This window comes from Blennius ocellaris (assembly GCF_963422515.1).
Source record: "Blennius ocellaris genome assembly, chromosome: 10".
Classification (NCBI taxonomy): domain Eukaryota; kingdom Metazoa; phylum Chordata; class Actinopteri; order Blenniiformes; family Blenniidae; genus Blennius; species Blennius ocellaris.
This window is the reverse complement of record NC_137659.1, coordinates 3,444,349-3,459,522: the sequence shown is the minus strand read 5'-3', so window position 1 is coordinate 3,459,522 and position 15,174 is coordinate 3,444,349. Positions and strand designations below refer to the sequence as shown.

Sequence of the window (15,174 nt, the reverse complement as noted above, 5' to 3'; positions counted from 1 at the left end):
ATGAATGGCACTGACATGGAGGAAATACCGTTTCAGAAAGTCAAAACCAGGCGGAAGAGAAGTCACTGTCCGCCGGGGGTCCATCTGACCACCATCGTGTGCGAGGACGAGTTCGACTGCAAGGAACTGGAGTCCCTGTTCCAAAACTACAACCTGAAGCTGGAGCAGACCTCCACCCTCAAAGCCCTGGCCGTGCTCATCTTCATGTCCTCTACTCTCACCGTGGTGGAGTTGCTGTCCGGCCCCAGCCTCACCATCTCCAAGGGGTCCCATCCGGTGCACTGTGTCATCTTCGTGTCCCTCTTCATCGTCACCAACGTCAAGTACCTACAGGTGACGCAGCTGCAGCAGATCGTCAACCTGTCGCTGCTCTTCGGCTTCACCTTCTCCTTCCTGTGCTGCCCCTTCTCCCTGGGGGCCATGGGCATGGAGCCCCCCACCTCCCCGGAGCAGGGCGTGTGGCAGCTCATCCTGGTCACCTTCGTCGCCTACGCGCTGCTGCCGGTGCGGACGCTGCTGGCCGTCCTGCTCGGGATCGTGGTCTCCGTCTCGCACCTGATTGTCACCGCCACGTCTGTCACCGTGAAGACGCAGAAACTGTGGAGGACGGTGAGTGGACATCACGTGCAGGGGCGCAAATCAAGGTCGGGGTGTCTGTGTGTGTGTGTGTGCGTGCGTGTGCGTGTGTGTGTGCGCGCGGAGGGGGGGTTATTAAGAATAATAAAAGTAATAGCATTAATAAAACTAAGTTTTAGTAGGACAACAGAAAATGTTCACCTCTTAATGGGATCAGATGTCAGATCAGAAGCTGGAGCATAAAACTGACCTGCGCCAATAAGAGCAAAAAAATACATACATATTAATTAATCAATTATAAAGCCTGAAAGGAAGTAGTAATCTATTATTGCCCCTAACAATAACAACAAGGACAACAATAATAACAAAAATACAAGCAAAAACAGCAATAATAACAATAATTATAGCAATAATAATAACAACAATAATGAGAGTAACAGCATTAACAATAATATATATGATAACAGCAACAATAACAAAAATAGCAATAACAGCATTTACTGTAACAATGACAACGACAATATTAACAATAACAACAGCAGCAGAAATTGATCATATCCACCCTTGGCTGCACTGCATTGTGGGAAAGAGGTGGCTAAAATAGTGACATTATTTCACTTAAACAACCAGTGTCACAGCACTGAAAAAAAATACTTGAATAAACGGAAAATTGTCTTTACTGCTAAAGGCTTTTAGACCTGTAACAACTCGTACAATTAAGTTTTTATATAATTTATTACTCAAACTACTGTTTTGAAGATTTAGTCTATTAAAAGTCCTGCTTTTAAAAATTCTGGTCAATTAAAAATATTGCTGTTGTTGCGTCCTGTAATCTGATATTAAAAGTTATTGTTTGTCAATTCCATTAAGAATAAACTGGAAAAATTATCAAACTTTTGAATATTCCTATCGTGGATGTACTCAGTAGTGACTTAAAAATAGTGAAGCAGATTACATGGTATACTTAAGTTTGTGTAAAACAGAAATAGAAATATGCTTCATATTTATAGTAACGTGAGTTTTGTGGCTTATTACTTACATTATATGGCATAAATTGTACTTGAGTAAAAGTAAAATTACCCACTTGAAACAAATTCTCATCAAAGTCCAAGTACTCTAGAATACAAGTATGTAATTCGTTACTCCCATCTGTCATGTTTTAAAAGAAATGTAAATTTAACTCTGTGAGTAAACTTACACACGTACTCCCTGTATTTAATGTTTGAATACCCCAAAATACTAATCAGTTACACTAATATCGAAAAGAATAAGAATATTTGTAACTGATCTTGATCCTTCTAATATTAACTACACTGCCCAGTCAGAAAGACTTCATCAAGTGTAGAAACTTGTGCAGAAACAGAAATTCCATGTGAGTTCAGCACCATGGACAGCTCCACCAGACTCTCAACAATGTCAAGTTTAACCAGATGTAGGCAACTGGTGGCTGGCGGGCCACGTGTGGCCCTCATATCATTATTTATGGAAGTAGAAAAAAATCCATGTTGACTTAATAAAATAAAATAAATGTAAAAAATCATAAGCATACAGTTGTTTTCTTTTTTTTTGTTTTTTAAACCGATTTGATGGCCATAATTCTCATATGGCTCATTGGTGGGCGAGCTTGGTCTTTATTTGGCCCTCTATTAGCAAGGATGACATTTTTATGGCCTCCATAATGACCAAATGTGCCCCAGAGTTAGAGAACAACACTGTAAATCAAAATATGACCCATAAAATATGACATTTTTACATCATAACATGGTCTTGCAGAATGTTGGTGTAGTAGTTGGAGCTCTGGAGAGATTCAGTCATGTAAAAAACAAAAAAACAAACAAGCCCAATGCACATAAAAACCATCAATTGAATACTTTTGTTTGTGCCAGGTGACATTCTTAAGCCTGTTTTACATAATCTTTCAAGTAAAAACTCATTGATTTTGCATTTTTGTTTCAGAAAGGTTCTACATTTACACGGCAATGTTTTGAAAATGACGTGTGTTTACATGGTAACAGCAGAAATGCCGAAAACTACAAGTTTTTCATGTTGGGCCACTGGTGGGTGCTTTTGTTTGCTTTGGTAATGAAACCATACAAAAATGTGCACAGTGAAAAATATGCTACAAACACAGACAATGGCGAGAACGCAGACATTTGTATGGACAGGTCAGTTTGATTGCATTTTCAAAAAGTTTCATTTTTGGAGCATGTTTGAAAAGTTGCACCTCGGGAGGCATTTTCAGAAAGTTGTGTTTTCAGTGGCTCCAACTCTTTGTCGAGTAAACGGACACCCGAAACAAAAGTTTTGTGCTTTCACTGAAAAACTTTGCAAAAACGAGGCCTTAGTTAATCACCTGCAAAACGCATGAAGCTGAAAACGCAATCTATTTATACGAGCATGTAATTTAGCATGCTTTATGCATCGAATCATAGCAGAAGCTATAAATGTATTTCCATTATATACATGTAAGACTATATATGCTTTTATACATACACACAGTTTTGCAACCTCAAAATATTGTGCAAATGGGGCTTTAGTCCTTAATTCATAATCTGCAAAATGCATGCGGCTGAAAGCATAATCTTATGTACATGAGCCTGCAATTTAGCACGCTTTGTGCATGATCTGAGTAAATCAAGCCTGATTGAAAACACATGATATCTGGAAATCAACCAAAGTTCACTTCTTGCTGTGCGGTGGCAGGATGAAAGGCGACGCGCTTGCTTTCTGAAAATTTGCATTTATTTGAAATGCCACAAGCTTATAGATGCTGTGGAGCTGATGCAAACCTGTGGGCCCGAAAACAAAACAAAGAGGGAAACAAAAAAATGAGCAAGCAAAGCAGTTTGCAGGCCCCTGACTTGTTTCCTTGGGGATGTGATTCAGTCTCGAAGGAGCTGGCTGGAAATGAAGAACTGGAGTGACATCCTGCTAGCACCAGAAGTAGGGCAAATTGGAAGGACACACACACACACACACACACACACACACACACACACACACACACACACAACACACACACACACACACACACACACACACACACACACACACACACACACACACACACACACACACACACACACACACACACACACACACACACACACACAGAAGCCACTTTCACCAGACTATATGCTTCAGTTTTGAAAAAAAGAGGGCAAAGTCATGCATGCCATTTCCAAGCTGAAATAGAAATTGGTACAGCAGCCGCTCTCCTTATATTTATCTTTGTGCCTTTTTCTGTCACACACACACACACACACACACACACACACACACACACACACACACACACACACACACACACACACACACACACACACACATTTCTGACTGTCATCAGGTGCGGGGGGGTGGTGGTGGGGGGGGTTGGTATGTCACATCACTCAAACCCTCCAGGTGTAATGGAACATTTCTGCCCACGTGCATCACGTGACACGGAGACCCGCCGTCTCTCACAGGGAGCAAATTGAGATTTGATCAGTCCACGGCGCCCTGGGATGATGACGGCGTGTCCGCGGAGGAGATTGTTTTCCCCGCACGTCGGCTCGCAGATACCTGCGCAGCCATGTGAAGGACGGCGTTAGCCCGGGCCGACCAGAGATAGCTAATCCATTAAGCTTAGAGATGAGCTGTGTGGCATGACCCCGCACGGCCCAGGCTCGCACCAGCCACCCACCCGTGTCCCAAGCACTCAGCATGCACTACATACCGTAATACTCAGGCATATGTGCGATATGACTTCAGTTCCATGTGATTATAGGCCTCCTGCACTGCAGTGGTGTGATTATCTTGTCTATGGCTACACACTCGGCTCTTGTATTTCAGTGTCACATTGAAGTGCTGCATGTATGGAAATCATTTTCTGGGCAGATTCAGAGTGAAAACAATCGTGTCTAAATAAAACTTGGACGAACCCCCCCCCCCCCACCCCCAAACAATAATACTTCAATAAGAAACACAATCATGAAATCACGTATGCAGAAATACTACTAAAAATTATACGATTGTCATAAGAGTTCCTGAAAAATTGTACTTGATTAGTTTTTCAGAAGTCCTGGAGTAACTTGACGAATGCCTGAAAAGTGTCGTCATGATATTTGGACAATGTCGTATCATGACAGCATAAAAGTTTAGTGGGAGGGAAGATGCTCTCGAATTTGTAAATCAACACTTGAAAGAAGCACTTTCAAGTTGTCACTTGTTATTGTTAATTCACGACCCTCACAAAATAGCAAACAAATAATCAGAGTGTGACTGGACAATGTAGAAAAATCCATCCCATTAATAAAGCGCTTTGAATGCAAATAAACAAGAAAAGACAAAACAAGAAAAATACAACCAAAAATCCCCCAAAACTTTTAGAATCTAAACGGTACATGAGAGAAACCTTTAGGAATACATATTATTCCAGTACCTCAAAAAGCCCAAGATTAGGATAATAAAATAACAGCAAAATATCACAATAAATAATTAAATAAATAAATGTATTTAAATAAATAAATGTATTTAAATAAATACATTTATTTGAATAAAAAAGCGGTTTATTGGACAGTTGCAATAATTAATATGATATCAGTAATCATTTACCAGCATTTTTCTTCTATGCATTTGATTTTTTTCATTGTGATAAAAGCCGTTGCAGTGTCAATCGAACAGGCGGGCTCAGGTGAGAGACAGCAGCTCTGCAGCTTGTCACCAAAGCAATGGATAGTATTTGTGTATATATTCTGTATCAGGAGGGGTCAAGCATAAGGTCTGTGGGCCACAATGGGCCAGCAAGAGCCTCCAATCAGGCCAACTACACCACCAAGTTAAAAAAAAAAAAAAAAAGACTAAAAAAGTTATATTTTTAAAACTAATTACTTAAAGAGCAGCAGTTGCTTTTTTTTTTCTCTGCATTTTGCTTGAAAGTTTCATTAAAATTGGCTTTATGTTGAGATTGTAGTATATTTCAAGATTCATTGTTTGGTTTTGAGTAATATATAGACATTTTCAGCACCTGAACTCTGCGCCACAACAAAGAAAAACTTTGAAGTTTAAATTGAAAAGTTTTTATAATTCTATATTACCAGTCCGACTCACTCAAAATGAAATGTGGCTGTCTGTGGCCCCTGCACTGAAATGTGCTTGGCAGAATATATACCATGGAGAGGTTTGACAGTGTATTTATGGAACACAGCGAAACAAACAATGACACGTTTTACTAATGAGCTTTTGTTTGAACAGTTAACGTTGTGCGTCATTCCCTCCTGCAGATGCAGACTGATGATAAGAAGACAATGAAAATCATCATTTCTATGAACGTATAATGATTTCTCACAGAAACGGCTTTAAAAGTGTGTGTGTGTGTGCAACAAACATGTAGTTTTGGTGTGCATGCCAAAATGTTCGGTTAATGGTCCATTTATATAATTTGAGAACTATGTGAAAGAATCACTTTCTTTTGTTGCCACTTTTAGCCTTTATAGTTTTTCAACCTGTATTTGATCCATTTAAAAAAAAAAAAAAAAACTTTTTTCAATCAACGTTACTCAACATTTTTGGCATTTATATTTCTGATATGAGCTTTTCCCCCCCCATTTATAGTAATTACTTATATTCATTGCTTTCAGATGTTTTCTGGTTTTTGTATGTGTCTGCATGTAGAAAACATAAAGGAAACCAAAATGGCAATTTAGCAAATTATCCACGATATAAAATAAATCTGGAGCAACAAAACGTGAAAAATGTGTTGAACACAGTTTATAACCATGATTTTTAGCTACATACCAAATTGGTGATGAAATGAATGACCTACTTGTAAGAACCTTAGCTCTTTAATCTCATCTATTTTAGCCATGTCAACCCATTTCTGCCGTTTAAGGTATTGCAGCAACAAAATCTGAAAAACCCAATATGAGAAATGATCATCACAAAGTCAAAATGCGACGTAGAAGACCCAAAGCATCGTATCACGAGGCTTGCAAGTAAAAGTCATGTGGAGCCAGCTGAGAAATCGCCTCCCACCACAATAAGAGCATCATCTCTGCAGAAGGCTGCGCTGGTTTACGACTTCTAACGAGTTAAAGACAAATGCAATCAGAAACAATGCGAGCATGTTCACATTGTACATTAATCATCTAAGCATATACTTCTCTCTGTATTTTGCACATTCTAGAAAATGAATCCCATATTCCATATTCATGAAGGCAAACGTGCTAAATGGATGATGTGAGTTCTTTTGCACATCTGCCAGATGCTATTATCAGTGCATCCCATTAGTAAGATCAGCTTCCACATCTGTGCATAAAAGCACATTTGGGCTTTTTTTTTTTTTTTTTTTTTTAACACGCTACAAAGCTTTAGCATTGCAGTCCCACTGTCTTTCATTTGAAACTTTTCAGACATTATTAGGACTTCTGCCATTAAACAAATGATTGCTAGTTAGTATAAGACAGAAGAGTGTGTCATGGATGCCTACGGTTCCTCTCTGACACAGATGGAAGACATAATTACTACGCCAACCAGTGTAACTTTCCTGCCGTATGTATTGATGTGTCTCCTGTCTTTTTGCTTTCAGCTGGTCGCCAACACGGTGCTGTTCACCAGCGTCAACCTGTCGGGGCTGTTTGTGCGCGTCCTGACGGAGCGAGCCCAGAGGAAGGCCTTCCTGCAGGCTCGCAACTGCATCGAGGAGCGGCTCCGAATGGAGGACGAGAACGAGAAACAGGTACGTGTGCAATTGTATACGCCGCTTCCACCTTGGGTAAAAATCACATGTTGCACCCAACCCCTATCCTTACCTCCACTTTGCCCCCCCCCACCCCCCGATAGCTAGTGAGTCATTTCAGCACATTATTCATTTCTGCTAAATTTCATGCCTTTTTGTCTCGCACGTTTCTCACCACTGCCAACACTTCATCCTCTGATAACTTTGCTCTATTTAACTGTATAAACGACTTACTTTATCTCTTCTTTCTCCCTCCCTCTCTTTGCAACACACACACACACTCACACATGCACACTCTCAGGAGCGCCTGCTAATGAGTCTGTTGCCCAGGAACGTAGCTATGGAGATGAAAGAGGATTTCCTGAAGCCCCCAGAAAGGATCTTTCACAAAATCTACATCCAGCGCCATGACAATGTCAGGTAGGACCCTCGTCGCGGCTGTGAATGGACTCGGTGTTTCTACCGTAGCATTCAGTCTCATCACATTCAGCCCTGCAGGGGCCGAGATTGTGGAAATAAACTCTGGCTCGATGCATTGCGACGCGAGCTAAAAAAAGAAATGAATAAGTTGACGAAGCATGTCCTTTGGAGGGAACACCGAGGGCGATACAGTGTTGTGTGATCTCACCCAAGAGTGTCCTAAAACATTAACACCACCCCGGGCTGCGAAAACTGAAATATTTAATTCTTCATCCTCGACGTTAGCCGCCCCCCCCCACCCGACACAGCAGCTTTAGATCGAGAAGCGTGACGCGGCACTTTCTCTTCATGTATTCGGAAAAAAATGCGGATTGTCAGAAATAAGAGGACATCTTTAATGTCTCGCTTTAAAAACATGGCTATGTCATTTTTCATTTACTAACTGAGAGAATGAGTTTGAGAAGTGGAAATTAACAAGCGAACATGCAATACAGGTTCGTACCACAAGAGGGTGTAGTGAGTTACTCTAATGCAGAGTAAATGGGGAATAAAGCGAAAAGCAGTTTGATGAGAACACGTCTCAACCCGTCTCCTCTTCCTCCTCTCCTCCTTTCCCTGTTCTTCCTCTTCTTCCTCATTTTCCTCCTCTTCTCATCTTCCTCTCCTTCCTCTTCTCTTCTTCCTCCTCTGCCTCTTGTCCCATTTTCCTTCTCTCGCTCTTTTGCCAGCTCTTCCTCTCCCTCCTCTTCCTCCTTCTATCTTCTTCCTCCTCTTCCTCTGTGTTCAGGGAAGCTTGAGGAGGAGAGTTTGTTTAGCCCCGGGATTAAGTTGCTACAGGGGATTAAATGCAATGGAGACTAAATTCTTATTGCGTAACACTTTGTGTGTGTGTGTGTGTGTGTGTGTGTGTTAAATATGGACAGTGGACAGACCTCCATGAAGTTCTGCACTGATTGCATTGGGGCCTCCTTCAGATAGTGCCCCCCCCTTTGAGAGCGGTCCAGACTGGACGTGATTCATGCAACGTGCTCGAGTCGTAATTAGACGGGAAACTGTGCGCGGCTCCATTTCAACACTTTTCTTCATTATGCTCGGAGACGATGGGCAACAACACCTGATTAAAATCCAGACACAGAATATTGTTGTTATTGTTCAGTAAATCGCAATATTAATCTGGGTTTTACTTTCATTAATGTTTCCAGTCTCCTCGAAGAACACAATGCCTTTAACCCCCGCTGTGATCCCTGGTGATGCTCTATAATGAGTGAGATCCTCCAGAGTGGTAGCTGAAGTTAGTGACACGGAGACATTTGAATGAAGAATATGTCTTGACAAAAAAAAACAAAAAACCTGAAAGTAGGAGTGTATTTTATCTGCATATAATTTTGAGTTCATGAAGTTGAATTTGCTGTGCGCTTTGTGTCTTCAGTGGAGCTCTGATGCTGCTCACAAACATGATCAACAAAGATGAGAGAAACAGCATCAGATCGTCAGTCATGGCTTTCATTTGAAATGGTCAATTATATTGATATATATACGACAATCAAGCGAACCTTGTAGTTAAATTAGATCCTAGATATTTGGGAGTTTAATGACACACTTTACACTGTTATTTATATTTGTCTGTTTGACTTAGTTTTCCATTCCAAGAACATGTGGGGTTTCTAATTACAGAGTAAGCTTGCGTTCCCGTTTTATGATGTTCTTGGCGGACAAGTTAACTTATAATGATTCGCTTCTTAATTTGAGACATTTTTTTATGAGCATACACTGACACAGACATTTATCCGTCTTTTGACAGTCGAGGAGTGCTCTCTCTCTCTTTTGGCACCCCCGTAAACAATCTGCTATCCTTGACGACCTGGACTGTGAATGGAGCCTCACGCTCCGTGCATGTGTGCACGTGAGCATGGAGACAATGGTGTGCACGCGGCCGAGACCGAGCAAACACAGTCCAAAATAACGGAGCGGGTCACCTCAGGTCAGCAGAGTCTGGCACCGCGCACTCGATGGGAAAGCTTTCGGCAGCGCCTCGCAGCCGATCAGACCGCGGCGCCGCAGCCTTGTTAGGAAACATCAATGGCTCTTCTATTTCTGCCGACGCCTCATTGAGAGAAACGAGGTGAAGTCCTGACTCTTGATGTCGCGGGGAGAGCTCTGGAAGGAGTTGCAAACACTCGTCCTCTGTCATGTTTCCACACCTGTTGGTGTGTGGATCAGGCTCGGTGATTTTAATGTCTGTTTGATACCGGCACTCAGTCCACTTTATGTTCACATCCAAATGGTTTCCATGACGACGTCTGAAGCGCCACGTGGCTGCTGAGTGGTCCCCCCCTCCCCCAATTTACTCATATTTTCCACACAAAGGGCCTGATCTACTAAAAGTTTGAGCGTATAAAAATAGGCACAAATGTGAAATTGTGACCAGACACGTCGAGACACACATGTGAAATGAGCTCTGACTTTTCTGCACCTTTGCACAAATTATTGGAAGGTTAATATACAATGATTTTAATACGTTTGAAATCACTTGCCTCGTTTATGATTGTGTCTCTTGCTGCTCTTATTGTGGTGAGAAACGCTTCATCTAACCCTCAGTGACTTTTATTTGTGGACTATGTTATGGAATATCTTTTGATGTTGTACCCCTTCTTAGGTAATGTAATCTTTAATGAGGGGGCATTTATTTGTGTTGGTCTCACTTCCTGTTTCATATTGACTCTGTACACATGGTCTCATGCTTCACTTCCTGTTTCCTCACGGTCTAATCTCTCTCACTTGTTTACGTAACACTTTCAAGCGAAAGTGGAAATGTTTCACGGCATTTTGGGCGCCTGTTTACACGACAACGGTGCTCGGAAACCACTGAAAACAACTTTTTGACAACGCTCTGACACCCCATGTCACGGTTCACTCTCAGAGACTCAGGTGCGGACAGAAACACGGCAATCAGGAATACTCTCATAACACTTTATTGATAAGTGATGAGGCAAAGAACTCAAAACCAAAAACCCAAGGAAAGCAAAACTCTAAAAGAGACAGAACTAATGACAACCCAGGTGCTTTACCCAAACAAAACTATAAGGACCCAGCGGGAGACTAAGGAGCACACTGCCCGGAATGAAGCGGCAAATGCGGAGTGGTGTGGCTGGCGCTGGAGGACACGGGAGGTGGCGTTGTGCTGAAGCCGTTGGAGTGGGCCAAGGACAGAGTTACAGGCAGGAGCTTGGTGCAGCAGGGTGGGTCCGGTATTGCAGCAGAGGAGAGGCAGACTTAACACAGAGGCACAGACTGAGGCGAGGCAAGGCAAGGCAGAGCAGGGTCCCACTAACTGTTGGTAGTTCTACGGTCCGACGGCGAGTCTTCATCTGATGCCAGCTTTATAGAGGGAAAGGTGCATTGTTGGGTGAAGCCACCCCCTGCTGCAGGTGAGAGCACTCGGGTGATCAGCACTGCACTCCACCTCACACAGCATGCAGCACACGCCCACCTAGGAAAAAGGAAAGGAGGGAGGGGGAAGGGAAAAAATGCTGCCACTAGGCAGAGCCAGAGGTGGAGGTCATGACACCCCAACGGCGTAACTTCCAGCCTTTCTGCTGTTTCAGTGTCAATGGACATCATTTTCAAAACGTTACTGCGTAAACTGCAAACATGATGCGTTTTGAAACATTGTTGTGTAAACATGGCCTTAGTATTCCTTTGAAGCCGTTGTAGCATATATTTTTTCTTAGGGATTCTTGGATTTGTGATTTTGTCTTGTGGTTTTGTTTTTCTTTTTAATTTTTGTGACTCCTGTGAGTGACTGAATGAAATTAGTTCAAAAGATCTTCGTTATGTCACCACAGTATTCTGCGGTTCTCCTTTTGTACCCCCACATCTTTGAACTTGTGTCAGATCATCTCCAATCTTTGGTTCCAAAATTCAGATTTAATTGCTGTAACTCTCTGACATGTTTGCAAACTTCCCTGTGGTGTCACATTTCATTTTGGATTTGGTGAGGCTCGTCGCTCCGCCCGTGGTGAACACGAGCTCGCGATCACAGAAACAATGCTGCTTCCACAGATCGTACTCATGTGAGTGCTCCTGGCACAGCAGATAACAGCCAATGAATGCTAAAGCAGTTGACAGGAGTTGAAATAGTTTTGTCTTGGAGGCGAGGCACTGCCACGAAACAGTGCTTGTTGTGTTACTTTCAGGGACCGAATAAGTGGGCATGTGTTGTGTGGGCCGATCACTCCAAATCATTGTTTTGCCACTGCTCTTTGCCCAGTTTCCACCGAGTTGCGTCCCCCGGCTCTTTTCAGACTTCCAGATAATTAATAACGTCCAGTATTTACACTGACACGGTGCTTAACCTTACAAATATTTGTCGGCTGTCAGATGGTTATTGGTGAAAACGCGGGGTTTTTGGGTGACATCTGCGAGATGGCAAAGTGACATTTAGCGGCGGATCCAGCTCCCGGTCACGTTGCGAAAAGTGGAGCCCACATGAAAGCAGCAGTGTGATTCAGCCGTGGAGATGCACACATGCACGTAGTGCAGGACAGTCAGAGCTGGATGAGTCATCTCCTTCACACAGGAACTCAGAGAAAAAAGTTCCAGTATCTGCTTCAGTGAATACGGAGGGCCTCAGCTACGTGGGGTTTACATGCAAATGTGGCCGTGTGTGCAGTGAGGACTGCATCTGGATTCGTTGGGTTTCTCGCTGTATAAAAGCACCTTGAAATGACGTATTGTTGTATTTGGTGCTGTAAAAATAAAGTTGAATTGAATTCAAATTGAACCTGCCAGATATGTAAAATAACACACGTTGTCAAGTGAGTTTTCCTTCTGGAAAATAGTAGACAGATCATTCTCATGTAAACTGAAGCTGTTGACAAGGGCTGTTATTGTTACGTTTTTGTGTTTTTGTTTCTTCGTTTGGACGGGGTTAGTTTTGAAAACAATGCTGTTTACACAAAAATTATCTGGCTTTTAGGTTGGGCCACTCGTGTGTGCTTTTGTCTTGTTGTTTTTTTTTCATGAAAGCACACACACGTGTATGGAAAGGAAACAAAACGTTTTGCATTTACACAGCATCGTTTTGATGGTTATTACACAGCGCTGTTTGAAAACGATGTCCATTTACAGGAAAAAATGCTGAAAACGATGTCATTTCCATGGCGGACCACGTGTTGGCGCTACTTGTTTGTTGTGTGCAGAAATTTTAAGTCTGAGCTTTTTTTCCAAAAAGTTGGGCATTCAGTGGCACCGAGCACAGTTGTCGTATAAACGAGCATGCAAAACACGTTGAAAGTTTGTCATTTTTACTTGAAAACGTTGTCTTTGAAAAGGGAGGGGCTAAGTTACATTAGCATTAGCCTGCATCCACAGAAGCTGTGATTAGCATTAGCACATTTGCAGAAATATACTAACACAATCCACGCTTGTCCTCCTCCTTTGGTCCAGTCTGGGTGTATTTCTAGTAATCTCTGTCCTTATTCAGAGGTTTGACCCAACAATGAGCGCCAAGGCTTTTCATTTCTGACTTCTTGGGGCCGGAATAAGTCGACTTTATGATGCAGCATGTCAAAGAAGGGGATACAAGTGGCGAGTGTGACAGCGGCTTGATGGGTGCATTATAACCTGGAAGGGCTCCTCTTCACTTCCTAACAGGACATGTCTCCTTCCTGATCCCCGTGGGAATATCCTGCTTCTATTTTCAGTGGCTGTGCTCGACTGCGCTGCCACTCAGTTAGCAAACAGGGCAGGTTCCCTGCTCTATCTCTCACCCTCGTCTCTCTCTCTCTCTGTGCCGACAACTCTCTCTCTCTCATCGATTCACAATCATTTTCTCAGAGCAGTTTAGCACAGTTCAGATGCTTTGACTCAGCTTCTTCAAATGTCATTTCAAAATGTGACAACGAATATACGCAAGACTTTTGTTCCAGTATCAGAATAACTCCATAAAATTGACTTCGTCAATATTAGAGTTCGTCACATCTGAACGTTCCAGTGTTGATGTAGGTTTCCCACTCATATGTAAGGTGTACCTTAAAGTCACTGCGTAGCACAGCTTCCAATAGGAAACCAACATCGTGTTTTAATCAAGATGTGCATCTTTTACGTATTTTTTATTTAAATTTTTTGTAATTATAAACTCAGTTACAAAGTTGTATTTTTAGGGACTTTTTGGGATTTTACTCTGACGGCCCAACTTCAGTATCTTCTCATCTCAGCAGTGGGCCACGGTGCACACTTTGACATGATGAGGTGCCAGAATCTGAGTCAAACCTTGTTTTCTGTCTCTGTTTCAGCATCCTGTTCGCAGACATCGTGGGTTTCACCAGCCTGGCCTCTCAGTGTACAGCGCAGGAGCTGGTTAAACTGCTCAATGAGCTGTTTGGGAAGTTTGATGAGCTGGCCACCGTGAGTCCATCTCCCTTCTTTCACCCTACCAACAGTCTAATGATGGCCAATAATGCATTCAAGTTAATAACTTATTACATCATTCAAGTAGCATAAATAAATCCTTTGAAAATGTATAATAATAATAATAAGAATAAGAATAAGAATAAGAATAAGAATAAGAATAAGAATAAGAATAAGAATAAGAATAATAAATTTACTTTTGTTAACATCATTGGCTATTCCATTATGAAATTATTGGTTGCTATAACTCTTTTACCGGACACTGGTCCAGTAATCATGCAGTTTTTACTGGACTGAAGTAAACTTGGATGACATTTTTTTTTTTTTTTTATGAGGCTGTAATAAATTCGCAGCACAAACGATTGGGCCTATTTTCAGGAAGTTTAGCGTGGAGTAGCGCGCAGCTTCACGGGGGTGTGAATCGCCTGCCAAATCACGGAGGAGCTGCTTCTCATTGTTTCGATGTCAGTGCCGTTCTCCTCGATGAGCTGGCGTTTTAAAGCGCTGACGTCTGGTGGCAGAGCGCCTCGCTTTACAACGGCTTTGCAAACATCCACGTTGATGCTTTTCGGTGTTTTGAGCGTAAGATACGTACAAACAGCGAACATGTTGTCATGAAAAGTTGGATAGCTGCAATGCTACCGCCGTAGCCTCCTCGCGAGCTGCAAACTGTGGAATTCCACATTTTGCAGAGCAATGGCAGGCAAACACTTATGGAGTCATTTCAGCAGACAGTGAAGCACAGATGCGGCTTTGTGGATCTAAAATCTCCGCAGGATGGATCGGAAAAAACGTCAAAATATCACCCCCCCCAAAAAAAACAAACTAGCTTGTTCGGGCAAGGTGAGTAGATGATTTACTTGCCCAAGCAAAGCTTTTACGAGCCCCGGACGTTCAGACAAGCCTTGACATCGAACCCTGAGAGTCATAAAAGAAAAATTCGGACATGAGACCGGTTTTAAGAGGGTATTAACCAGACCGAGGGCATTTTTATCGGGAATGACCGACTGTCAGTGAAAATAATGAATATATGAATTTTTTTCAAGACTCAT

General features: G+C 42.3%; 1 protein-coding gene across 1 annotated transcript in view; it reads left to right on the top strand.

The window, feature by feature from the left end:
- LOC308135741 (adenylate cyclase type 1-like) overlaps positions 1 to 15,174 on the top strand; it is a gene marked incomplete at both ends in the record, with an annotated part of 40,682 nt that continues 25,508 nt past the window's right edge. Inside the window, 4 exons of the mRNA XM_080503843.1 lie at positions 1 to 609; positions 7,142 to 7,291; positions 7,593 to 7,711; positions 14,008 to 14,119. Of these exons, the coding sequence (XP_080359969.1) occupies positions 1 to 609; positions 7,142 to 7,291; positions 7,593 to 7,711; positions 14,008 to 14,119 (990 nt within the window). The remainder of the gene's footprint in view (positions 610 to 7,141; positions 7,292 to 7,592; positions 7,712 to 14,007; positions 14,120 to 15,174) is intronic.